Below are 24,620 nucleotides of genomic sequence, written 5' to 3'. Positions count from 1 at the left end.
CATGGAGGAGCTGCACCCTCCAACGTCCCACCTTCATGGGTCCCCCCAAAGGGGGTTCCTTGATCCCCAAGTCCTTCTAGAAGCCTTTTGGGAAAAGCCCGAAAGGGTGCCTTTCCATAAATATCCCAAAAAGCACTTTCACTATTTACGACGACATTTTTCAGCGTCCGTTCGAACTGAAAATATTTATGTGGGCTTAGAACATTTTCAATACCCACTAAAATAATTTTCAACGCATTTAGTAACAATTCGGGATTAGTGATTTTCATCTGCGAAAAGCATGTGAAGTGGTTCCGGCAGCTCCGGAGCATTTCCAGCTTTTATCCCGGAAAATTCCAGAAAGTTTCCAGAATGACTCTGGCACCCTCCAAGAATTATCAGGCATGTGCCGAAACCAATTTGACTTAATAGTATATCCCGAAACAACTTTTCGGTTTTACCGAAACTCATCCGATGACCTCTCTCTGCGAAACTTTTCCGGTGTTCGAAACTTTTTCGGTGATTTTCTCGCAGACTCCCTGTCTAGTATTCAGCAGATAGATGACCCTTGAGCGTGTGACCCTATAGGTTCGGTGAATTATAGACATGACCCGGAACCCCTTCCGATCAATGATCAACATCGGAGCCGTGGACACCCATATTGACCCCTATACCCACACGAATAAATATTCGAGTGAACCTCCAGTTGCAGTGAGCTATTCCTGTTGCTTCGCGATATGTCACAAACATCCGAGATGAGATTTATTGCATCCCCGTGGACGAACAATTTGTCCACCATGCAAGTTACCTCGTTACCGGTTTCGTTCTCTTTTCTCGTTTCCGTGTTCTGTCATCCTAGTGATCAAATCATAAGGTGTCTGGCCAGGCGATTATGGATACTATAACACCGAGAGGGCCCGAGAATATCTTTCCATCGTCGGAGGAGCAAATCTCAATCTTGAGCTATCTTGTTACTTGCCATACTTTTCCGTGAACCCGTAAGCCGCCGTAATAGCCACCCAGTTACGGATGACGTTTAACAAACCCCAAAGTTCACGAAGCAAGCACGAAGGAACTCGATACCCTCATGGTCTAAGGAATTGTGCAAACATTAACTATCTCTGTGATATTAACCATAAACTTGTGACGAAAAGAATCTCATAGCATAACATCAATTTGGGTCAATTCAACACAAGTGCTCTACCAACATCGTGCCCTCAAAATTGCCAGCATAGAAATGCCCATGATCAGGAAAACAGGATTATCATGCAATACATGAGCCAGTCTTAAAGGCAAGACTAAGAATACATTTTACCGTTTACTATACCACACCTGCACATGAGTTTCCCTCCGAGCCTCGTGGATATTGCAGACTCGATAATCATTGCAGTTATAGCATGGAACATAAACATAATTATGAACTTGGAGATAAATAACATTATTTATTATTGCCTCTAGGGCATATCTCCTACACATTGTGTCCCTAAGAAAGTTGGCATTATTGTTGTTTCTAATGATAAAAATGAACTTATTTCACAAAGAGTTGTAAGTGGTAAACGGTTGTTGCTTCGAAGGTGATTAGGAATCCAGCCTCCCGCTAGCGCCGCCGCAGACCGATTTTGTCTTCCGTGGTCTTAGGCCACGAAGGCGTAGTGGATCTCGGCCCTTGCCGGCGGGAGGGTTCTTACTTTGTTTTTAGTTTTTTTTATAGTTTTTGTCCTATTTAGAAAGACGAGACGACGACGACGACTCCCTGAAATTGGAATAAGGTTCTTCCCGCCTAGTTCTCGTTCGTCTAGCATCTTCAGAGATTATGTGGAGATTTGTTTCCGACGGATCTCACGGGATTCGGTCGGCGTTTGTCTTCGATTGATCCACTTGGATCCGGTCTCCGTTCGTATGTGTTCGTGGGATTTTCAGGTCTAATCCTTCTGGTCTATGCTTCTCTTCATCGGCGGCGGCTGCTGTTCTGGCACGCTGGTCCTATTGGGCCTTAGCACGACGATTCCTGACTGTCTACTGCAACAAAGTTTGCCCGGCTTCAGTGATGAAGGGGTGATGACGGCGCCGCTTCTTCGGCTCGCTCTAGTGCTTGTAGACGTTGCTAGGTGGTCTATGGACCTGGATGCAATTTTTTACTTTTAGTGTTCTTTGTACTGTCTCTTGACACCGGAAAAAAATTCACCGTGTACAATTCCGAGCTCCACCCTACTTTAAAAAACCCCCCTTCTCCCCTCCTCTGATCCCCTCGCTCGCAAACAAACCAACGGCCAGCTCCCAAAAAAAGCAGAGGAAGACAAACGGCCTTTCCCCCTCCCCTCGGCGTCAGCTCCGCCTCCGCGCCCCCCTGCCCGGCTTCCCTTCCGCCTCCCCGCACCGCCGCCATGAAGCTTCCCGGAGCCGCGACGCGCGCTTGGCTAGTCGATTTCCTGCGCCGTCTGTTCTCCGCCCTGCGCCAGAGAACTTTCTGGGCGGAGACGGCGGAGGGAAACAAAGAAGCCAAGAAACGGCGGTGCCGACGAGTCAACCGCGCCGCCGCCGAAGCAGTCCTCATCCACCCCGCGCCTATCTCCCCAGAGGACCTAATGCCGCCACTCGACACCCTCGCAGCCACCAACGTGGTGCTCCTCCCTCCCGCGCCTCTCGCCGCCGAGCCTGAGGGCCTCACGCCGACACGCGGCGCCCTCTCCCCCACCAGCACCATCGTCCTCGACGGGGCGCTGCTCTCCTCCGAGGACCCTACCCCACCGGACGGCTTCCTCCGAGACATCAATGACATCATCCTCCACCCGGCGGCTGCCGTCCCCACGGGCCCCGCGTCGTCGGTCCCAGCCACCGGCGGGAAGCTGGAAGATGACGGTGGCTTTACCCTAGTCGTGGGCAGGAAGAGGAAGCGGGGGAATGCCCAGGCCACCCTCGGCCCTGTTGCCCCGCCACCTGCTCCGCGCCATGGTCCGCCGAGGGGCTGGTTTCGGCACCATGCTCGCCCCGCTCCTCCTCCTCCGAGCCGCCGTATTACGCCCGCAGCCCGGGTGAGGCCTCCTGCCACGGCCAGCGGCCCAGCTTCTTCTCGTGCACTTGCTCCCAGCATCCCTGCTGCCACGGCCAGAGGCCCAGCTTCGTCTCCTGCACCTGCTGCCAGCATCCCTGCTGCCACGGCCAGCGGCCCTGCTGCGTCCCCTTCTTCCATCATCCCCCAGGTGCAAATTATGAACTTTTTGTTGCCTTGTCATGTGCTGTTTTTTTTTCAAGTGCTGTACATTTGCTATTAGATTCAGTTTAGGTTCGATGCATTGATGGTGTACCTCGAGTAATTGAAGATCCCCCTCTCTTCTGGAATTGTTGCTTGCTCTTCTTTTATATCATGATAATTATCACTTTGTGAGTTCTGGTGACCCCGCTGTTTTAGGATTCGTATTGGGATCATGATTCCATGATCACCTAATTTGCAGAATTTAAGCAACAAATACACCTTATGTACTTTGCAAATGGGAGATTGTGTCTCTTGCGAGTTTTGATGATCCCACTTTTTTATGCTTCGGAATAGGATGATGGTTGCATAATCACCCTAATTTGCACAACTTAAGCAACAATTCCACTTATGCCATTTGCAAATAGGTGATTCTTACTAATTTTGAGTTGCTGGATTCTTTGGGAGGTAACAATAGTTAATTGTGATCAGTAGCCTTAGTATGTTGCGAGTCAAGTAAGGGAGTCTGTTACTAGAACTGGGTTTCTTTATATGAAATCGGAGAGGGAAAGCCTCTCTTTTGCTCCAAAAAAATAATAATTAATTGCTTAGGCAATGGAACTTCTGTGGGTGAATGAGAGAAACTATGTCGCATGCAATTCCTGCTCCCTCATAATTCAATTTTGCTCCAATTTGCTTGTCCAGTAATGTTGGTTGTCTTGTCCTTACTTTTTATTGGAGCTAATTTGATGCATCTGGAATCCTATTGTAATCTTTCTTGTCACTTCTTTTCTGATACATGAAGGAACCGGACGACATGGAAAAGGAGCGATTCCTTCACCTACAGTTCCGGGAGGAGATGTCAAAGCTGAAAGGCAACAAGATATACTGTCTGATCTGCTACTTGGAGCGTCGCCAAAAACTAGTGCCCATGCAGAATAATCAGGATGATATCAACCATCACAATAGAGCATCTCACAAGGGGCATCTTGAGAATTGTCGAAGTAAGGGCTGCCTTTTGGTGGCAAGTAACAGACACGACATTGGCATTCATGCCATTTATTGCCACCCTCACATGCTCTGAAGGCCAAGGATTTGCTCAAGAGTCGCTGATTAGTGTTCCAGGGCTTGCAGGTGCTTATGCTACTGTTTGTGTAGGGGTGAATGCTTCCCGGAGTTGAACTAGGAGAGATTGTGAAATACTTACCAAGTAGGCATAAGTTCTTATCTGACATTGTCCTCAGTTCAGACTGGAATATAGTGATTTGGTTACTCATGTGCAGTGATTTAGCTTATGCTGTTATTTCTGAAACGTGTGGATAATATAGTTTCGTTGGTTTAATGTTCGTTTCCTGCTTTATAGCCTTGCTGGATGATGTCTGCTGCTTTCTAGGACTATTTGTTAATATTACTGATTTGGTAACCTATCTAGTTTTTTATAAGGAAAACGGCAGGCGAATATCTATGGTCCTTTGGTAACCGCACTGAGTCTTCAAGTTACTACACAATTCTGTTTTGAAATTGTTGCAACAGAAGAGTGATATAGTTGCATTGTTGCACCTGCACCAACTATGATATGAATGCGGCTTTTCCTATTTAAACTCTGTATAAAGTAACTTTGGAGAAATTATGGCAGCTCTTGAGAGCTCAATTCATGAATTTCAGATCAGAAGGATTTGGAAGTCATGTATGAAGGCAGTTATTGAACTTGTGGCTTTGCTGGGTACAGGAGTAGAGAAGGTCTGATCTCAAAGATGGCAGCAAAATTTGGAGGAGCAACTCTATTTGGTTCCATCTTATTGAGTTTAATTAGCTTTTTCTGTACCTGTACTCTATTTCCAAGACTCTGTTTTGGTTTTTGGTGATAAGTTTGTTTTCGTAACGAACTGGTGACATTTTCAGCCTATGTGGTAGTTTGAAAGGTTTTCTGCTAAACTGTGTTAGTACTATGATGCTATCGATGATCCTATTAATTTCATTGTTCATTCTTACCCGTGTGTCGAGCCCAGGCTCAGCGATGTTGTGTGGAGCCTGATTAGAAAATGCTTTTGTGTATCGAGCTCTGGCTAATTTCTGTTTTTCTCAAGTGCATCTGCAGGTTTTGAAAATAAATCTCAGGTGTGTGGGATTGCACTCTGAACAAACTGGACTGTGATGTAAACATGGCTTGTTGGTTTCATTTCAATGAAATGGAGCATGGGGAGCTCCCTCCCTGTTCTTTTTAAAAAATCAAGAAAAAATTATATGATGATCAATAACAGCAGATAGTGTTGCTGCAATTGTCTCATTTTAGATCATCATACTGTAGTATTTGTGTTGTTTGTTCAGACCGTGACTGAATTTCTTCCTCCTATATTTTGCACAAATTTTCTGCCAACCCACAGTGTGTACCAGCAATCCCGTGATCTAATTTGTCTGAATTTTTTGAAACCTATAAATACACTTCTGAAATTTAAAAGTAAATAAATCACTGAAACCCCCGCTGTCTTAAGCCTATTAATTTGATTGTTCTTGCTTGCGTGTCCAGCCCAACGATGTTGTGCGGAGGCTGATTGGTAAATGCTTTTGCGTACCGAGCTCTGGTAAAGAAAATTCTTTCTTAAATGCATCTACAGGCTTTTAAAATAAATGTCCTCTGTGTGGGATTGCACCCTGAACAAAAAGAAAAGAAAAAGGCTTTTATGTTTCTTCTGGACTATGATGCAAACATGACTTGGTGGTTTCATTTCAATGAAACCCCTCACTGTTCTTCTATTGATAAGCAACACGAAAAATATACAATGATCAATAGGACCAAATAGTGTTGCTGCATTATTTCCCTTATTTTAGATCATACTGTAGTATTTGTGCTACTTGTTCAGCCCACTACTGAATTGTTTCCTCCTATATTTTGCACAAATTTCCTGCCAACCCGTAGTGCACTCCAGCAAGCCCGTGATCCAATTTGTTTGAATTTTTTGAAACCTACAAATACACTTCTGATTTTTCTCAAATAAACAGATCACTGAAAAGCCCGCTGTCTGGCCATCAAATGCAAGAGAATTGATCTGGATACAATGTGCCCCATGTGCTCTCGGCTAGATGAAGATGGGGCACATTTTTCTCAAATGCAAGAAGGTGAAAGCAGTGTGGCGTGAGCAGGGGCTGAAGGACGTCCGAACTAACTTATGTGAGTGTAGGGACTCGCATGATTTGATTCACCAGGTTTGTGCTCTGATTAGTTCTTTTATATATTAATAAGCACATCACTGATTTTGCGAGTGTACAGAGCTCCCCCATGCAAATGAGTAGTCAGTAATCAGCTTGGGAACCCCCTGAAAATGGCTTTGTAAAGATCAACACTGATGCTTCCTGCCTTGAGTCGTCGGAGTCTGCGGCGGCGGGGAAGCTTGAGCATATTAGAACTCCTTTGCAGGCTGAGGTTGGTGCTTGCTTGAAAGGGATTCAAGAAGCAGCAGACCTTGGAGCCCAGAGAGTGAGTTTTGAAGCTGTCCGTCAAACAATGGCGATGGCTCTGACAGGTAGGGAATATGATGCAGCGAACACCAGGTTTAAGTGCAATATATTTTATTGCTTTAGAAAAAATGGTATACCAAAATAAATCTCATATAGTCATGTGTGTGGGATTGCACTCTGGAACAAAAAGGAATTAAGGAAAGGAAGAAAAGGTTGATGGGGCTTCATGTTTCTGCTAGACTCTGATGTAAACATGACTTGGTGGTCTCATTTCAATGAAATGGAGCTGGCAGCTCCCTCCCTTTGTGTGTGTGTGTGTGTGTGTGTGTGTGTGTGTGTGTGTGTGTGTGTGAGAGAGAGAGAGAGAGGCCCCCTCCTTGTTCTTCTAATAAATTGAGAAGAAAAATATACGATGATCCATAACACCAGATAGCGTTGCCGCAGTTTTCTCATTTTAGATCATATTATGACTGTTGTTTGTTCAGCCCGTGACTGAATTTCTTCCTTCTATATTTTGCGCAAATTTCTGCAAACCCGGAAGTTCTTCAGGCAAGTCCATGGTCCAATGTGTTTGAAATCTTCTTCTTTTTTGAAACCTATAAAAACACTTCTGAATTTTTCGAATAAATAGACCACTGAAAACTCTGCTTTCTGAAGCCTGATGATTTCCAATGAGGTGCCGCACCTATCTTGTCATCGTCGCACGCAGTCATCCATTTCTTATCCACCTCATCCCGCCACAGGCCACACATCTCCGGCCACGCGGGACGCCCACTACCTCCCTCCGCCGTCCGATCTCGCAACCACCAGATCCCACCCGTCCACTGCCCACCCAAACCCCTCTTCCTCTCTCCTCTTCCCAACAGACCAGAGCCAGCCAAGGCAGATCCACACCACTCCCCACCCCACGCTCCACGACGCGAGCCATAGCCGCCCTCTCTGCCCGGCGGCCGCGGCCGCGTCGCCCTTGTCCGCCGCCGCCGCACCTCGCGCTGACTCCTTTGCCTGCGTGGTCGCGCGCGGGCTCCCGTCCCTCTGCGTCGCCGCGCCCCGCCGCCGCCGCGGCGACCTCGGCAGGCCTAGCGCAAGTGAAAGGCAATGATGACGATATTCGATGAGCTGGCCGTGGCAAAAAGAAACTGGTATGAACTCGACTTGTTCTGTCTGTGTAAATATGTTTAACCTAGTATTCAAGTTTCAGCCCATTATGATTAAACATGTTTGCAATGATAATTAGGGATTATAGTTTCTCATGCCATGCATAAGTAGTTGGGAGTTGATAATGATTTATCTTGGATATCAACATTGCGTTTAAATGATTGTGATGTAGTATGATGATATGGTATCCTCCTCCGAATGTTCGAGTGGCTTGACTTGGTACATGTTCGTGCATGTAGTTGAAACAAAACCAACATAGCCTCTATAATATTTATGTTCATGGTGTTTATATCCTACTCATGCTAGTGTCCAATGTTACTTACGCATAATGCATGGTTATGATCGTTGTTGCTCTCTAGCTGGCCGCTTCCCAATCTTAATTGCTAGCCTTCGCCTGTACTAAGTGGGAATTCTGCTTGTACATCAAAAACCTTGAACCCAAAGTTATTCCAGATGAGTCCACCTATATACGGTATTACCCTGCCGTCCTAAGTAAATTTGCATGTGCCACCTCTAAAAACTTCTAAAAAAATTATCCGTTTTGTGTGCCTGGATCGTTCATGGAACGACAGGAGGTGGTCGATATCTTCCGTGCTAAGCAAGTTATTCTCAGGTCGAGTGTTTATTCACTCGCCATCGCACGAGGAAATGGGCGGTAATAGGGATGCCCAGTCCCAAACTGCAAACATGAAAAAGGGTTCATCTCTTGAATAATCAAACAAAAACTCCCAATGAAGTCAGACAGTCAAGACAGACAGTTAAGACAGATGGCTAAGACAGACGGTAAACCGGCTGGTGGTAAACCGGCAGGAGTTAAGTCAGATGATAACCCGGCGGGTGTTAGTCATAACCCGGCAGACAATCATAACCCAGCAGATAATCATAAACCGGCAGACCATCATAAACCGGCAGACCATCATAAACCGGCAGACAGTGATAACTTGTTGACAGTCATAACCCGGCAGACAGTGATAACTGGTTGACAGTCATAACTCGGCAGATAGAGTCGCCTAGAGTTATGAAGCCCGAGACATTATGAAGCCCAAGACGTTAAGAAGCCCATGAAGAGAAGTTGGAATAGTTTAAGTCCCGCCTCTTCAACTTATATAAGAAGGGGCAGGGCACCCGAAGAGGGAGAGGAATAATCTTAGGGTTAGACATAACTGGGAGAGCCGGTTTACGGCGACTCCCTCGTGATCATAATGAGACCTAGCCTCAAACAGCATGTAGGGTTGTTACCGGATGATGTTTCCCGGGGACCGAAGCTGTCTAAATCCTTGTCTTGTGTTGCGTCTCTCGATTCCGCTCAACCCCTCTCAAGCTACCACATAGATGCGTTGGCCTCACGACTAAGTCCTCACACTAGGACATCTGCCGTGACAAAACCACGACAGTTGACGCCCACCGTGGGGCTCGCACACGGTGGTGTTAAGTTCTTGAAGGGATCTCTCCTAGGGATCAGAGGTTCGCAAATTTTTTCGGATGAAGAGCCAGTTTAGTTGTGATCTGTTCACTATTGTAAGTCGCTAAGAGATCAACACCCGGGTCTGATTGCTACTATGTCAACATCAGCGGTTGTTAAAGGTTAAATCCCGAAGCTGTTGATCAAAAATTTCTATTGGGAATAATCGGCTCGATATAGAGGAAGATGGAAGGCCCGGGCTCTGGCGACTCCGGCTCCCCGCGGGGCGACGCGCCCGCCCTGCTCCCGCCGGCGCCGCCCGCCCTCCCGGCCCCGTCCGCTGGTGACCCCGCCGCCCCCCTCTCCCCGCCTCCCCCCTCCTCGCCGTCCCCTGGACCCCCGGGTAGGGTGGTCTGGGCGGATCTGGCTGAGGACGCCGACCGCGCCGCCGGCCGGCCGGTGGAGTGCCGCGACCGGGTCCCCCCGCCCGCCCCGGCGCGCCCGCCGCTGTCCCGCTCTGCTGGCGGCCTTACTCCCGGGGGTGGGAGTTCGGCCGCCCGGGCGCGGACAAGGCCTCCCCGCCGGCTGCCGTGTGCTCCGCCGGGCATTGGGGAGAAAGCCAAGGACTTGGGCCCCGGGATTGGCCGCCGTCGCCGCCGGAACGCTGGCTGGGGTGTCGCCGGCCGAGCCGACTTTGGCCCCGCTCGCTCGTCGTGGTGCTCCTCTGGCCGGCTCGCCCTGGCCCGGCCGGCCGCGCCGCCGCCGCCGCCGCAGGTTGTCGGCTCCCCCGCGCTCTCCCGGCACTCCCCCTTTCGCCCCTTCATTGCTTTCTTCGGGTCCTCAAGACTGTGCTGCTCAACGTCCCCCCGTCGCCCTGCCTTGCCTCGCCCCCCCCCCTCGCCAGCCGTCGGCCGCCTTACCCGCGCCGGCGTCGGCTGGGGATGCCCTAGCCGGGCGCGTGGTTCCCGTCCCTGGGCTGGGCCGCCCGATTCTGGGCTTGCGGCCTGGAGTGGGCCTGCTCCCCTCCCCGCACTGGCTGTCTGGCCCGCCTGACCTGTCTGGGCCGGCTGGACCGCCTGACCTGTCTGGGCCGGCTGGACCGCCCCAGCCCACTAGGGACCCAGCGCTGGCCTCGGCCCACCCCAGCCCCGACTGGGGGAGGATTTGGCTCCCGCGAGGCTTTCCCCTCCAGCCGCCTCCCCCCCCCCCCCGCGCGCCCGCTCCTCGTCTACATCCTCATGCTCCCTCCTCCCGCCCCCGTCGCCCCCTCCGTCCCCACCTCCCGCCGCGGCCCCTCCGCCCATCCCCATGACGCATGACTGGGGAGATGGCTCTGGGCGCCCCAAGCGCCCCCTCGAGGAGTCCGGCGCGACCTCCCGCGCCTCGCCGGACGGCCACCGCCGGGAGGCTGACCTCCGTCGCCAGCTGACCTCCCGGGAGCCCCGGCGTTCCCCGGCGCGCGACGCCCGGCGCTCCCGCTCCCCCGCCCGCGACTCCCGGCGCTCCCCTCCGCGCGATTCGCGCAGTTCCCCGCCCCGTTCTGACCGGCGCTCCCCAGCGCGCGGAGATGGCTGGCACTCCCCGCAGCGGGATGTGGACCGGTGCTCTCCCGCGCGGGAGAGCTGCCGCGACCGCCCCCGCTCCCCTTCGCCCGTGCGTCGCCGTGGCCGCTCGCCGTCGCCCTCCCGGCCGCTCCCCGTTAGCACCGAGGCGGCCCTCCGCGCCCCTACCAGCCCCCCCGCAACCAACCAAGCTTGCCTCCCGGCTAGGGGGGCGTCGGGCTCGGGTCGCCAAGGTGCCAAGAAGAAGAAGCGGAAGGGCCTCGGTCGCCCGCCCAACCCCACGGCCCCGACTCCTGCATCCTCAGTCGCGGCCGTTTCCGCCCCCCCCCCCTCCCCCGCGATCCCCCGCCGTGCTTCAACTGTGGTATTGCCGGCCACTACCAGATCGAGTGCCCCAACCCGCCGATGTGCTACCTCTGCAAGGGCTCGGGCCACCCCGCGGCCCTCTGCCCGGACCGCCCGGTGTCGGAGCAGCTCATGATGTACGGCCACGGCATTGAGGGTCTCGGCTTCTTCCACATCGAGGTCGAGGACGTCCCTCCCCCATCCCCGTCACTCCTTGCGGTCGTGACCATTGTGGGGGCGGGGGTCGCCTCACCGGAGATGATCGAGGCCGAGCTTAACCACCTCTGCCGCCATGTTTGGGACTGGCAAGTGACTCCGACCTCGGACAACTCCTTCACCGTGGTCTTCCCCGACGCCCTTAGCCTGGGCCTCTGCACCCGTAGCGATGACATCACCCTCGCCCTCAACAAGCTCGTCGTCAACATCTCTGAGCCCCTGATGGACCCCAAGGCCGTGGCCGTGCTGGATACTGCTTGGATCCTCATCGCTGGCCTCCCCGACATTGCTCGCTCTGAGAAGGTGATCCGCAGTATGTCCAAGCTCCTGGGCAAGGTGGTGGTGGTGGACGAGCTCTCTCTCCGCAAGGAGGAGGAGGTCCGTGTCAAGGTCAAGTGCCTGGACTCCTCCATCCTCCGTGCCACCGTCCGAGTCTTCTTCAACGACCAGGGTTTCGACCTCAAGATCTACCCCGAGCCTCCCAACCACATCGGCCGCCCCCGACGCTTCACTGAGGACCACTTTGCCGGGGGAAGCGCGGACCACCGCGACGACTCCCATTACCGCCGTCCGCGCCCCTCCCGCCACGAGGACCCGGAGGACGACGATGAGCGCTCAGGCCGCAGCCGCTCCCCCTCGCCCGTCCCTTCGGACCCCCCTCCGGGGCGCGGGCATTCGGGAGCGGGCCGGTCGCGGGGGTTGGCCTCCGTCGAGGCGGCCCCTGCCGCGCTACCCGACTCCTCCCCCTCCTCTTCGGCCGAGCTCAGCGACATCTCCAGCGTCAGTCTCCTCGTCCTCCCGGTGCCTCTCCACCGAGGCCGTCCCGCCACCTCCGCCCCCGACGGTGGCCTATCCGCTGCTGTCGGGCTCGCCGGCGTTGGATCCCGCCCCCCTTGGGTCTGCCCCGGCTGACCCTCCTGGGGAGGATCCTCCGTCGCCTCCCGCCTCTCCACCGGCTTCCGCTCCCGCCCCAGTGGCCGACCTGCCTGCCCCGGACCCGCCCTCCCCCGACTTGGCGGGGTCCGGTGCCCTGCTGGCGCCACCGGCTCCAGCGTCCCCGCCGCGCCTGCTCCTGGTGGTCTCCGCTGATGTGGCCACCCCTGTCGCCTCCCACCCACCTCGGTCGGTTCCGTACGTCTGCCGTGCTCGGGCCTCGTCGACTCCGGTGACTGCCTCCCGCCGCGGTGCCCGACTCGACGCGGACTGCCCGGCCGGCCTCCCGGTTCCGTCCATCTCAGAGCGGGCGGAGATCCGGGCTGTGGCCTGGAACCTCGAGACAGGTGCGTCCGACACCCCCTCCAGTTCTTCCGTCTGCTCATTTTCTGCGCTCGAAGCGATCCCGCTGGGCCGCTTCGCCAAGGTGGCCCTAGACTCGGCTATAGTTTTCAGGGGGGAAGTGGGTCCCCCTTAGAGCAGATTGCGGCTATCCAGGCTCGCGAGATCCTTGACGGGAAACTCGCCGAAACCCGGGCCCGCCTCCTCCGCACCCCGGCACCCCAGACCCCTTCTGGGCTGCCGGCCGAGGAAATCTGTGGTCGCACTCGATCCCGCACTGCCGCTCTTAGAGCCCATAGTGCTTCCACCGTCTTGGGGTCAAGCAGCCCCTCAATGGTGGTTTAGATGCGTGCCCTCTTCTGGAACATCCGCGGCTTCGGCCATGACGGCCGCCGCCGCAGCTAGTTGAGTACATCCGTGACGAGCACATCGACATCATTGCCATCGAAGAAACCATGCGCATGGATTTCTGTCTTCCCGAGCTTGACAGCCTTAGCTCCCACCTGTTCGCCTGGCATTGGCTCCCTTCTAGTGGGAACAATGGCCACTTGGGTGGCATCCTCTTAGGTGTTAAGGATGCCACCTTTGAGGTGGGAGGTATGGATCGGGGCGAGTTCTTCGTTAGTATGGAGATCTTCGAGCGTGCGCTCAAATTTAAATGGGAGGTCATCATCGTCTACGGACCGGCAGACCACAGCCGCTCCCCGACCTTCCTCGCCGAGCTGCAGCAGAAGATCTCCGCGTCCCCACTCCCTGTTGTGGTGGGAGGTGACTTTAACCTCATCCGCTCCCCGAATGAGAAGAACAATGACCGGGTTAATCGCCCCCGGATGCAGATGTTTAACGAATGCATCGCGGAGCTGGGCCTCCGTGAGCTCGAGCGCACGGGGGCCCGGTTCACCTGGACTAACCGCCAGGCGAACCCAACGCAGTCTGTCCTTGACCGCGTCTTAGTTTCCCCGGAATGGGAGCTCAGATGCCCCCTGACCTCGGTTCAGGCTATTACCAGGATCGGCTCTGATCATGTTCCTCTTCTCCTCTCCTCTGCTGATGAACGCCCCCCATCCCCCCTCGGTTCCGGTTTGAGCTCTTCTGGCTCAACCAGGCCGGGTTCCGCGAGGCTGTTGCGGCTAAGTGGACCGCCGCGCGCAATTCCCCTCACCGCGCCATGTCCGCGGTGGACTCCTGGCAGTTCTACGCCAAGCTAGCCCGCCAATTTATGAAGGGATGGGGCGCAAACCTCGGTCGTGATATCCGTGACCGCAAGAAGGCCCTCCTGAGCGCCATCCAGGCCCTGGACGCCCGTGCTGACTCGTCCGGGATCTCCCCGGATGAGTGGATGTTGAGATATGATCTCGAGGACCAGCTCTCGGTCATCTATGTTGACGAGGAGGCCTACTGGCGGTTGCGCGGCACCCAACGGTGGGTGCTTCAGGGCGACGCCAACACGGCCTACTTCCAGGCGATTGCCAACGGTCGGCATCGTCGCAACTCCATTCACTCCCTGTGGGAAGGTGATACTCAGCTTGTTCGACCCTCGGACATCCGTGCCCACGTAGACGGCTTCTATAAAGCCCTTTTCACCCCCACCCCTCGGGGTGGGGCTGTGCTGGCCCCCGATACCTGGCCGGGTGCCCAGCTTGTCTCCGCCGAGGCCAACGCCGCTTTGGTGGCGCCATTCTCGGAGGAGGAGGTCCTTGCGGCGATCAATGGAATGAACCCCTCCTCGGCTCCGGGCCCGGATGGATTGCCAGTCCTGTTTTTAAAAACATTCTGGCAATCCATTAAGCCGGAGGTCATGGCCCTCTTCGACGAGTTCTTCTCTGGGACCATGGACCTGGGGCGCCTGAACTATGGGATCATTACCCTCATCCCAAAGGTTCCGGGGGCCTCGGACATCCGCCAGTTCCGCCCGATCACCGTGATTAACATGATCTTCAGGATCCTGGCCAAAGGATACGCCAATAGGGTGACCCTTCTTGCGGACTCTGTCACCCACCCCAACCAATCCGCCTTCATTCAAGGCCGATTTATTTTGGATGGGGTGTTGGTCTTTCATGAAGTCCTCCACGAAGTCCGATCCAAGCACCACCGCACGGTGTTCCTTAAGCTCGACTTCCATAAGGCCTACGACACGGTCCACTGGCCCTTCCTTTGGGAAGTATTGCTTCGGAAGGGCTTCGATGACCAATGGGTGACCCGCGTTATGCAACTTGTCACCTGCGGTCGGACGGCGGTCAACATTAACGGCGAGATCGGTCCCTACTTCCCCACCCTATGTGGGGTGCGCCAGGGTGACCCGTTCTCCCCGTTCCTTTTTAACATGGTTGTCGATGCCCTTGCGGTCATCCTTGATAAGGCCAAAGCCTGCAGCCATATTCGGGGCGCTGTCCCCCACCTAGTGGACGGAGGAGGGGTTTCCCTCCTCCAATACGCGGACGACACCATAGTCATGGTGGAGGGCTCCGCGTCCGACATCGCCAACCTGAAGTTCCTCCTCCTGTGCTTCCAACAGATGTCCGGCCTCACCATCAACTTCGACAAGAGCGAAGTGATGGTCCTCGGCTACCCCCCGGACGATGCTTTGTCCATTGCGGACCGGCTGAACTGCCGCCTGGGCTCCTTCCCCACGACTTACTTGGGGCTGCCCATTAGTGACTCCAGACTCACCGTCGCGGATCTCCGCCCGACGGTGACTAGGATGCAGCATAGGGTCGAACCCTGGAGGGGACGCTGGCTGTCGAAAGCTGCCAGGGTGATTCTAATCAACTCCTCGCTTGCCAGCCTTCTCTGGTTTCTCATGAGCTTCTACAGCCTTCATGAGACCCTCCATCAAGAGGTGGCCAAATACCGGTCGAGGTTCTTCTGGGCTGGTGAGGGCGACAAGCAGAAGTACCATATGATGAGCTGGCCCGACATCTGCAAACCTAAAGACCAGGGTGGCCTTGGGATCCTGTCATCCCGACGCATGAACATTGCCCTCCTGACCCGATGGCTGTGGCGTATTGCCAATGGGGAGGGAGGCCTCTGGCTCACCATCATCCGTAATAAGTACCTCCGTGGCCAACCTCTTGCCTTTTGCCAACGTACGGGTGGATCCCAGTTCTGGCAGTCCGTGATCCAGCTTCTGCCCGTACTACGCATCGGCACATCCATCTCGGTTGGCTTCGGGGCCTCGACCTTGTTCTGGTTCGACCGTTGGCTTGGGGACTCCCCCCTGGCTGCGCGATTCCCAGAACTATTTGCCATTGCGGCTGACCCTCGGGTCTCTGTCGAGACGGCCCTTATTGACTTAGGGCGTCTCGCCTTCCGGCGCCCCTTTGGCCCCCTCGAGGTGGCCGCCTGGGACTCCCTCCTCCAAGACATCGCACTTATACCGATTAACGTCGAGGAGGACCGGGATGTTCTCTCCTGGCGCCTCGAGCCCTCTGGCCGTTTCTCCACGAAGTCCCTGTATGGCGCCATTGCTCCCTCGACGGCCTCGGAATCATTTATCTTGATCTGGGACATCCGACTTCCACTGAAAATCAGGATCTTCCTGTGGCAATGGATCCGTGGCCGCCTCCCCTCTGGGCTTGAAGTCCTCAAGCATAATGGCCTGGGTGATGGGATGTGCCCCATCTGTGGCACGATTGAGGATGCTAACCTCATCTTTTTCTCGTGCCACTCGGCCCAGTTCCTTTGGGCCTGCTTCCGCGAAACGGTTGGCGGACAGTGGTGTAATACCAACTTCCCCGACCTGCTTGCCGAGCTCAACGCTTCCCCTACTCGCTACCGCCATATTAGATGGTTGTGCGTTGGGGTTCTCGCCTGGACGCTTTGGAACATTCACAATAAGCTTGTTATTCAGAAGGTGCCTCTCCGACGTGCGAATGACGCAATCTTCAAATTGTGTGGCTACCTGCAGCTTTGGCGGCCGCTTAGCCGCCCCCAGGACCGGGACGTCATCACCACCCTCCTCTCCGATCTCCGCTCAATGGCGCTCCGCGTGGCTCCCCCGCTGCCGCCTCCTCCTCCTCCTGAGCCCGACTAGACCGCTTGGCGGCTATATGGTGTGTGTGTTTTGGGTTTAGGGCTTGTTGTGCTGTGCCCTCAACATTGACCCTTTCTTGTACCTTTTGTTCCTGTGGACTTTCATGTGTGTGTGCGTGGTTTTGTGGACCTTGTTGGATGCTTGTGGTGCGGTTGGCTTTATAATACTAGATGACCCGTTGCGCCAATGGCGCAAAGGCCGAGTGTAAGCCAAGTATTGAAAAAGTGAGCATATATTTCTTTTATCATGGCTGTTTTAAAAGCATACCACACAGCAGTCTAAGCAAGAAATAGCCGATAGTTAAACGCGCAAGATGGTCTTAAGGGATTGCATAAGATCCAAAAGGATGATAAACACAAAGTCTTGGTAGGCATTTATACTAACATTAAGTTATATAACAAGGGGCTCTTGCAACTTGCTTATATTGAGTAGACGATTAGGCGCAGTCCCTTGGAAGTGCATTTGAAGGCGAAAGCATATGCTTGCCCTTCGCTCATGTGTGCCTGACGGAAGTTGCTCCAGCCTTTAGTGATGGTGGCTCTTTTGTCAACACCCTTGATAAAGCGGGTTGTGACAGCGGTAGTCCCGTCTCCAGTTGTGATTGACAGTTCACCGTGGTCAGCATCCATGTGTGGGAAAAAAGAACCCGTAGAAAAGGGAACACTAAAGTACTGAAAATAACAATAAAGATTAGTTACTATATCATTTTATACCATGCTATTGTATGAAATAGGACAGAGCAATTGCAAAGGATTACCATTCTTTTGTCATTTGTTGCAAATGTCTCTGGCATGTGGCACACATAGTAGCGATCGGGCGTGGTGGTGGTGCGGATGATCTTTCGCAGTCTAGAAACATTATGGTTGTAGAGCTTAACTATGTTGCCCCCACAATGTGGCGACTAAACTCATCTAAGTAGTGGATGCAAGGCTCACCTATGTTAAATTGTATAAAGTTATATCATTTAGCAGTTGTTGCGTGAGTTGTTGCAGTGAGAAGAGTAATGTAGCCCTTACCACGGAGAATGTACTTTCCAGGCTTTAGTTGGATTTTCTTGCCTTTGAACTTTTGGATTGAACCTGCTTTGCCTGGGCGATGAATATACTCAAATGGCTTATTGTGCTTGCAACATAGTGGTTCGGCTGTGATGAATAGATAAGGAGATCATGGTAAAAGTTTGCAATAGAGGACAACATAAACAGACAAAAGACCTATTGAATTTGAAAACACAGCTCAATTAATTGGATGGCTATTTAGCTTGTGTGTATTAGTGAAAACAGAAAATGCTATTTATCGTGTATGATCAGTGAGAAGCAGTTGGCATTGCTTGTAAATCAAAGCATTAATGAATAGCAAACAGAACACCTACTGGACCCCGAAAGAAGTTTGTTTTATTAGATAGTTGATCAACTTGCATGCATAAGTGATAAAAAAAGACCAATCAAATAGCATGCATTAGTGAAGAAGAAGAAACATTCTTTCCAATGTACAAACAATCCTAAGTATGTTTTTAGCATTACCATGGGTAATTTGGCCACCGCTGATATCACCGGTTGTGTTTGCTTCTTCTTGTTTAACTGCTGTCATCTGAAAAGAAGTAGTAGAATAATTAAGCTGGTTTATCTGGCTGTGTTTTCAGTTGGGATGTTTAACTGTGATGCATGTGTCTTAATATAGTAAAAGGCACTACAGCAGGCATCCTGGACATGCAAAGTAATGGCAGAATTATGAACAGAAAAGAACACCCGAGAGTAAACAGCAAAGGCAGACATAAGGAACAATCAACAACAGATAATAGTAAACAAAAACACGAGACGACACAACGCACGTAACACACATGGTTAGAACCAACATGAAGACTAAATTTTAAAGGGGTGCAGCAAAGGAAAAGGCAGGGAAGGAGGTGGAACCTTGGCAAGATGAAAGACAGGGCGCAAGGCATCACATGAACTGAACCACAGCAGAAACTTGGCGAACCGGGAGTGAGAAAATTAGCCGATCAGGCAGCCAGACGTCGCAAAGGAAGACCTGCAGCACATGAAAAAGCAAACGAACGTAAGCAAAGGCGTACAAGCTCATGGGTTCGCCTCTTACCGAGTAGTCTTTCGCAATATCTTTGTTCTTCAGAAATAAATATATGAATAATGACAGCCAGAGTAGACCCTAGACCAAACAAACATGAACAAGAAAGACAAAGAAGGATGACAATCGTAGCACACACATGCCTAACAAGAGCAGACAAAAATTTAATGAACAACAACAAGCTCCAGTCAAAGAGGCAGAAGAATTAAACCAGATGCACAAGAGCATTAAAGCCTAGATAGCTGAGGAACAAACACAAATAGAATTCACCTGCAACAGACCCCATGGCCATGCAAACCTAGGCATAACCATAACCCAGACGAAGGCAAGAACGCAACTAAAACAGACTTAAACTAACAGAGCCAATCCCTAGGTGTAGGAATCACATCAACCAAAGCATAGAAACATATGTAAAATCATCTCCTAGAAGCATCGCACAACAGATCTAACATGGCAAACCCTCATCCATGTCTAGGAAAACAAAGGAACGATCTTAGACCGGCAAAAACCCAGTCACGCATTTCATCGAGCAGATGAGAAGCAGGGGAGCACGCAAAACCTCATCTCTCAAAGAAAGAACAAGCAAACACGCAGGCAGACAACAAAGCAGACGCAGCAGCCCTGCAAACAAGAAGAAAGGAGAGGGAACAGACAAGAACAAGTCAGTATAGATCAATCTACAATGAGGCCAGAAGGAATTGACCAAACAAAACAAGAAACTCTCCCTAGCCAAACGCAACAGCAGCAGCGCGAGGAGCCATGATGAAACAAGCCGACGACAGGATAAGCAGGCAATGAGCAAGCCGCTAGTTATCAATGACCAACTACGACGAGCGACAATGGCGACTGGATGAGAGCAAGACAAGGAGGCGGCGAGGGCAAGTGGGCTGAGAGGCGAGCCACAGAGGCAGAGAAGAGCAGAAGGAAACCACGCACCCGGTCAGAAATGCCTCTCGCAGGCGCTGTAACTTCTAGGGAACCTAAAGAGAAACACAACTCGCCCAACGCGTGGGACCAAGGATAGAAAGGGACCACATGCAGCGAGACGAGGCCAAGCAATCCCGCGTAGCCGCATGTAGAGACCGAAAACCCTGTTTTACCCAGCGAACCGAGCGGAGGTGCTCACATGACCAAGGACGACCAAACCGCCGCGCACCCACGAGACCGACAGATGGGGCCAGACGCGGTTGAAGTGGAGGCGCCGCTGCTGGGTGCAAACGAACACGGTAAAAAATGCCCTGACAACCCCACGATCGATTGGCCGCAGCCCACGAGCGATCCGGCCCTGCTTTTCATCGACAGAAGCACGCCCCGACCGCGTCGCTGCGAGGCTGGCCCGCGCGCAAGCCTGGCCCACTCGTCAGTTGCTCCTAGCCCCAATACGCGGCATACAAAATAATGAGCGACTGGATCTTTACCAGGTCGACGAAAAGTACTTTTACCAGGGCCAGCGAGGCGAATCGAGCGGGCAGGATGAATTTGAGACACGAAGGACGCTGGAATGGCAGGTACTCTAGCTGGATTTATATGTTCGATCAAGTGATTGTGATCCCATGCTGACATTGCTGCAAAGTGAACACACTTAACCAAGATTACGACGGAATCACCTTCAAAAGGATTGACGACTCTGGATCAGTATGCGAAATTTACAATAGGCTACTCTCCTTATGTTATTGCATTCAAAACCGAAGAATAAAACCATCCACTCTCCTATATTATCTGAAAATCAATCCTGCTGAATCAAAACAATGAGTGAGAATTTTACTTTGAAAGGACTGTGCTTCTTTGGCAGTTCTATGCTTTTACTTAAGGTACCCTGATTGTTTTTAACATTCAGTGAGATGACAAAACTTATTTCACAAAGCTGCAATGAAAATTAGAATAGTAGTGGTGATTGAGGACAACTTTTGATGTACTTTATGCGATGCTGAAAGTTATAGCACTATTACATATACTTAGAGTTCTTGCGGAGAAGCAAAACCGAGATATTGTTGCGACACTAAGCCCCACTAGAGTAAGAAAGCTTTCTTATTCATAAACTAATCCATGCTCATTTCTAATGACACTTAATCGGGTTTCGAGCTTACTATAATGCAGGTGTAAATTAATTATTGCAATGAAGGGCAAACTACCATTCCGTTTCGATGGCAAGAAATGTTTTCACTTGTAATTAGTTAGATTCACGCATTTTGTAAGATAAATACAATGATGACATTCATAAACGTCCAATCCATCTAGTTGTGTATGTATCAGTGGTTAAAGTCATGCCTCGAAGACCATAGAAGATCAACCGTGCCTTGGTAGTACTACAGCAGTATGAGAAGACAAAGGTCAAACAGGAAGCACAAACCTTGATAGCAAGCAGATGACGAGCCAGCGAAGGGAGAAGAAGTAATGATAACAACGCCTGTAGAACAAAAGGAAATCGGAAACCTGAAAGGAATCAGAGGTTTATGAAAGATAAAAGAAAAAGCAAGCATGTTTAAAAACAATAAGCAAGTGGTGTATATGTCTGACTGTATTTTGTAACCTACATATTTATTTTCTATTGATGGAGGCATCATTCCTTTATTAGCAAGCAGCAACTATCACGTGCTGCATATGTTTCTTTTAATGCACTAACTTGAGCAAGTCTTGTAGTTTACTGGGAATTAGCAAAAGGTAAGAAAACAGGCCATACTATACAAGCACGGGCATGAACCAATGGCCTACAAGCACCCAATCAACCAGGAAGAGGACCGTGTATGCATAGGACTAAACCAGCAGTACAACCGTAAAGATAGAAGGAAAGTTGTTTTCCTGACAAGATCTGAAGCAAAAACCCCATACATAGTACGACAAGCATGGTAGATGAACCCAAAAAAAAACAAATAGACAGGGAAGCTGGTCGCACAAACACATAGATTCATAGGCTGTTCATCAAGCACTAATCAACCAAGCGAATCAGAACAGATCCAACCTTGTTGGTTAACGACAGAAGTCCCACGAACCAACAAAGAACCTACACGGCAAGGAAACATGAAACACAGAATGGTTCAGCTCACAGATAGTTTATCAAACAAGAGACGAGCAAGCAAGATCTTACCTCGCGGAGCAAATAAACAGAGGATAAAGTCGGCAAGAACGAGTTCATGTAGTAGGCCAGAAGCATCTTCTTTGTGCTAACGGTAGAAAAAAGATTCTTATGAAGATATTGTAGTGGTGGGTATTTAAACTTTTCAATATATAGAATGCACGCTCCTGCTGTAACTAAACTTCCAAAGGAAAGCAAAGTTTCACCTTTTCCCAATATAACCATGACACCGCTAAAAATAGTTAATTGTAATGCGTGAATCTAATGACCTGAAATAATGAGAGAGAGAGAGAGAGAGAGAGAGAGAGAGAGGGCAACATTCCACTACTGATATCAACAAATACTGGAATGAGCAGATTTAGGTTACACTAAAATGCAGAAATTTCTTACAAACAAAAGAATGATCCAACAGATAAAAAGAGCGATTCCAAAAAAAACTAAGGCAAGTTTGAGGCTAGGCATTCATATTGGTGGAGGAGAGCCCAGCTCGCTGGGCACCGTTTTGTAAAATTCCTTGTTCGTCCTGCCAGCTCTCTCACCTGAATGACATTTAATCACGCAACTTCGTTGTGTTGTTGTAATAGAGGTAACTCAAATTCAGAATGAAAGTGGTTATCGATGATCTCATTCTTTCTACACCATTAATCCGGGAGGGTTGCTCGTGTACTACCTACTTTAGTATGTGGTCAAGCTTTTCTAATTTGACTATACTAATATACCCCCCTCCAATACACACAAATTGTATCGATAAGATGAAACAATATTATTAGGTTTTGCCATTAATCATATTTTATTAATAAAGGGCATAAACATTTCTATTTAAATATGTATATAATAAGTACTGGTCAAATATGCATATGGGAGATCATATCAACGTCATAGTTAGGAATTACCGCCAAACTTACAGGCGTACAACGCAAGAATTGATCTGAATCACTCAATCTAATGCTTTCACTTTCTGCATCCAGACACAATTTGCTCAGCGGAGAAACAAATAATGCTCAGGGTTCAGGCATGCTGCGTTCAGACACAATTTATTCACCAGAGAAACAAATAATGCCAATGGTTCAGACGCTTTCACACAAACAAATTTTGCCTTTGTTGGTATGGTGTGGTGCATGGGAAGAATAGAAGGGGACGAAAACGATGCACCTGGCAAAGCACTTTTGGTGACACCTTACCATCATTTTGAGTCGATTAATTGATTTCTCGGTGGATTGGAATACCAAGTCATTAGATCCAAGTCGCCAGGTCCAAGTCGTCGTTCCTGTGCTTGCTAGCCGGTACTAATATGCAGACCAAGCATATACTTGCATAATCTGGAAAGCTAAAAGATACAAACTCTGTTACAGTCAAGCTTTTCTGAATGTGACTATATACTAATATGCACAGACAAATTAGATTGACAAGATGAAACATATAGGCTCCCTTCCTTAGTTTAACAGAGAGGGAGCGGAGGGGAGTGGGGGAATACCTGCGTATGGATGGGAGGCTAGACCCCAGCCAACTTCCACCTGTGGTCGTGAGGAGGAGCATGTGGATGACAGCGGCGGCGCCGGCGAGTAGGAGAACAGCGGCGGCGGCGAGTAGGAGAATAGCGGCGGTGACGAATCTGACGACTTCGCTTTGCCCTTGCCAACAGTTACCTCATCATCCTCGTCAACCTGGCATCGGCGGTCCTCCTCCGAGCACAGCCATGGCGCCGGTGATGAAGAGAGGAGCCATGAGGGGGAGGTATGGGGAGGCCGGCGGCGGCCGACATTGGAAGGAGAGGTGAGGAGAGGTGGCGGTGGAGAGAGAAACAAGGGGAAGTGGCGGAGGCGCAGGCTCGGCTCCCGATCTAGGAGTGGATCGAGCCGCCGCCAACCGCCAGGTCCCGCCCAACCTCGCCAGCGTGCACGCCGACGCCGGCCGACGCACCTCCGGCTACTCTTTCCTCTCTCTTTCTCCCTCCGCTCCTTCCTTGTCTCTCTCCCTCTCATCTTCTCTCTCCTGCAGCAGGACTAATCCATGGCGCTGCATCGTTCGCATCACGTGGTCTGGATCCGGAGGTAGGGAAGGAGGAGAGGAAGGGGAGGAGGAGGAGGCGCTGAAGGCGGAGGGGGCGAGGCGGCCGTGAGGGACGGGGAAGAGGAGAAGGCGGCGGCGGCATGGAGAACTGGAGGGGAGGAGGGAGAGAGAAGAGATATTTTCTCGCTGCGGTAGCTGCCTTTCTCTCGCACGACGCAGCGGACGTGGTACTTTCACCCGGACAGAAGCACGCGCCCACGGTGTCGCTGCGAGGCTGGCCCGCGCGCAAGCCTGGCCCATGCGTCAGCTGCTCCTAGCCCAATTACACGGCGTACAGAATAGCGGGCATCCGGATCTTCACCAGCGCGACGAAAAATACGCTGACAACCGCCAGCGAGACGAATCGTGTGTGCAGGATCGCTTTGACACGGGGAGGGCGCTGGAATGGCGGGTTTCGTAGGAGGGTTTATATGTTCAATAAAGCGGGGCGAAAGCCTTTTTCGGTAAATTTTCTATTATTATTTCCGCGTCGAGACACCGATTCACGGAGAGAAGATTGGACAAGTCACTGCTGCTACTATTCATTACATGACGAAAAGAAGAGGCAATCTGCTACTGTGTTGAACCAAGTAGTGTCTTTTGTTACATCTCACATAAACTGCGGTCAAATTGGTTATCGGTGACAATTAAGGATTGGATTGACAAAGAAAACGGAAGAGCAAGAAGTTTCGATTAGTGCTCCACGACAAAGGAAAGTCCCAAGAGACTTGTTGTTTTTTGGGAAGGAAAAGTCGGTTAACTAGCACAACAACTCCACGATCTGAAGGTGGATTCGGACG

General features: G+C 51.4%; 2 protein-coding genes across 14 annotated transcripts; one reads left to right on the top strand and one right to left on the bottom strand.

Annotated features, from left to right (window-relative positions):
• Window positions 1-2,245: 2,245 nt before the first annotated feature.
• LOC109780352 (uncharacterized) lies at window positions 2,246-4,397 on the top strand. Its single transcript, XM_040392799.3, has 2 exons — window positions 2,246-3,179; window positions 3,975-4,397. Exons 1-2 carry the CDS (start codon window positions 2,364-2,366, stop codon window positions 4,251-4,253), a joined length of 1,095 nt encoding a protein of 364 aa, XP_040248733.1. The 5' UTR covers window positions 2,246-2,363; the 3' UTR covers window positions 4,254-4,397.
• Window positions 4,398-16,916: 12,519 nt separating this feature from the next.
• Window positions 16,917-23,996, bottom strand: LOC109780348 (uncharacterized). Of its 13 annotated transcripts, none has more exons than XR_012188033.1 (11): window positions 23,246-23,987; window positions 21,978-23,098; window positions 21,784-21,859; window positions 21,658-21,699; window positions 21,049-21,105; window positions 19,258-19,319; window positions 18,527-18,644; window positions 18,137-18,203; window positions 17,633-17,758; window positions 17,374-17,551; window positions 16,917-17,287 (listed from the first exon to the last, which is right to left on the bottom strand). XR_012188033.1 is itself a non-coding variant. In XM_073502347.1 (11 exons), exons 2-7 carry the CDS (start codon window positions 22,956-22,958, stop codon window positions 18,616-18,618), a joined length of 357 nt encoding a protein of 118 aa, XP_073358448.1. In that variant the 5' UTR covers window positions 22,959-23,098; window positions 23,246-23,918; the 3' UTR covers window positions 16,917-17,287; window positions 17,374-17,551; window positions 17,633-17,758; window positions 18,137-18,203; window positions 18,527-18,615. The 13 variants fall into 13 exon arrangements, 9 of the variants coding, with proteins under 9 accessions (XP_073358448.1, XP_073358449.1, XP_073358451.1 ...); XR_012188034.1 differs by lacking the exon at window positions 19,258-19,319 and adding an exon at window positions 20,306-20,430 and having other exon boundaries at window positions 21,049-21,131; window positions 22,953-23,098; window positions 23,246-23,918; XR_002236999.4 differs by lacking the exon at window positions 19,258-19,319 and adding an exon at window positions 20,306-20,430 and having other exon boundaries at window positions 22,953-23,098; window positions 23,246-23,918.
• Window positions 23,997-24,620: the final 624 nt, after the last annotated feature.

Source organism: Aegilops tauschii, chromosome 6 (assembly GCF_002575655.3).
Source record: "Aegilops tauschii subsp. strangulata cultivar AL8/78 chromosome 6, Aet v6.0, whole genome shotgun sequence".
Taxonomy (NCBI): Eukaryota; Viridiplantae; Streptophyta; class Magnoliopsida; order Poales; family Poaceae; genus Aegilops; species Aegilops tauschii.
The sequence above is the reverse complement of the archived record's forward strand: the minus strand, read 5'-3'. Positions and strand labels throughout refer to the sequence as shown.

What these genes read in the sequence shown, in the direction of transcription:
- LOC109780352 (XM_040392799.3), top strand. Translation starts at nt 2,364, where the DNA reads ATGAAGCTTCCCGGAGCCGCGACGCGCGCTTGGCTAGTCGATTTCCTG. An exon ending in CTTCTTCCATCATCCCCCAG is followed by an intron (nt 3,180 to 3,974) that starts GTGCAAATTATG and finishes TGATACATGAAG; the next exon opens with GAACCGGACGACATGGAAAA.
- LOC109780348 (XM_073502342.1), bottom strand. Translation starts at nt 21,996, where the DNA reads ATGGTTATATTGGGAAAAGGTGAAACTTTGCTTTCCTTTGGAAGTTTA. An exon ending in CTGTTTATTTGCTCCGCGAG is followed by an intron (nt 21,700 to 21,783) that starts GTAAGATCTTGC and finishes CTTGCCGTGTAG; the next exon opens with GTTCTTTGTTGGTTCGTGGG. An exon ending in TTCTGTCGTTAACCAACAAG is followed by an intron (nt 21,106 to 21,657) that starts GTTGGATCTGTT and finishes TTTGTTCTACAG; the next exon opens with GCGTTGTTATCATTACTTCT.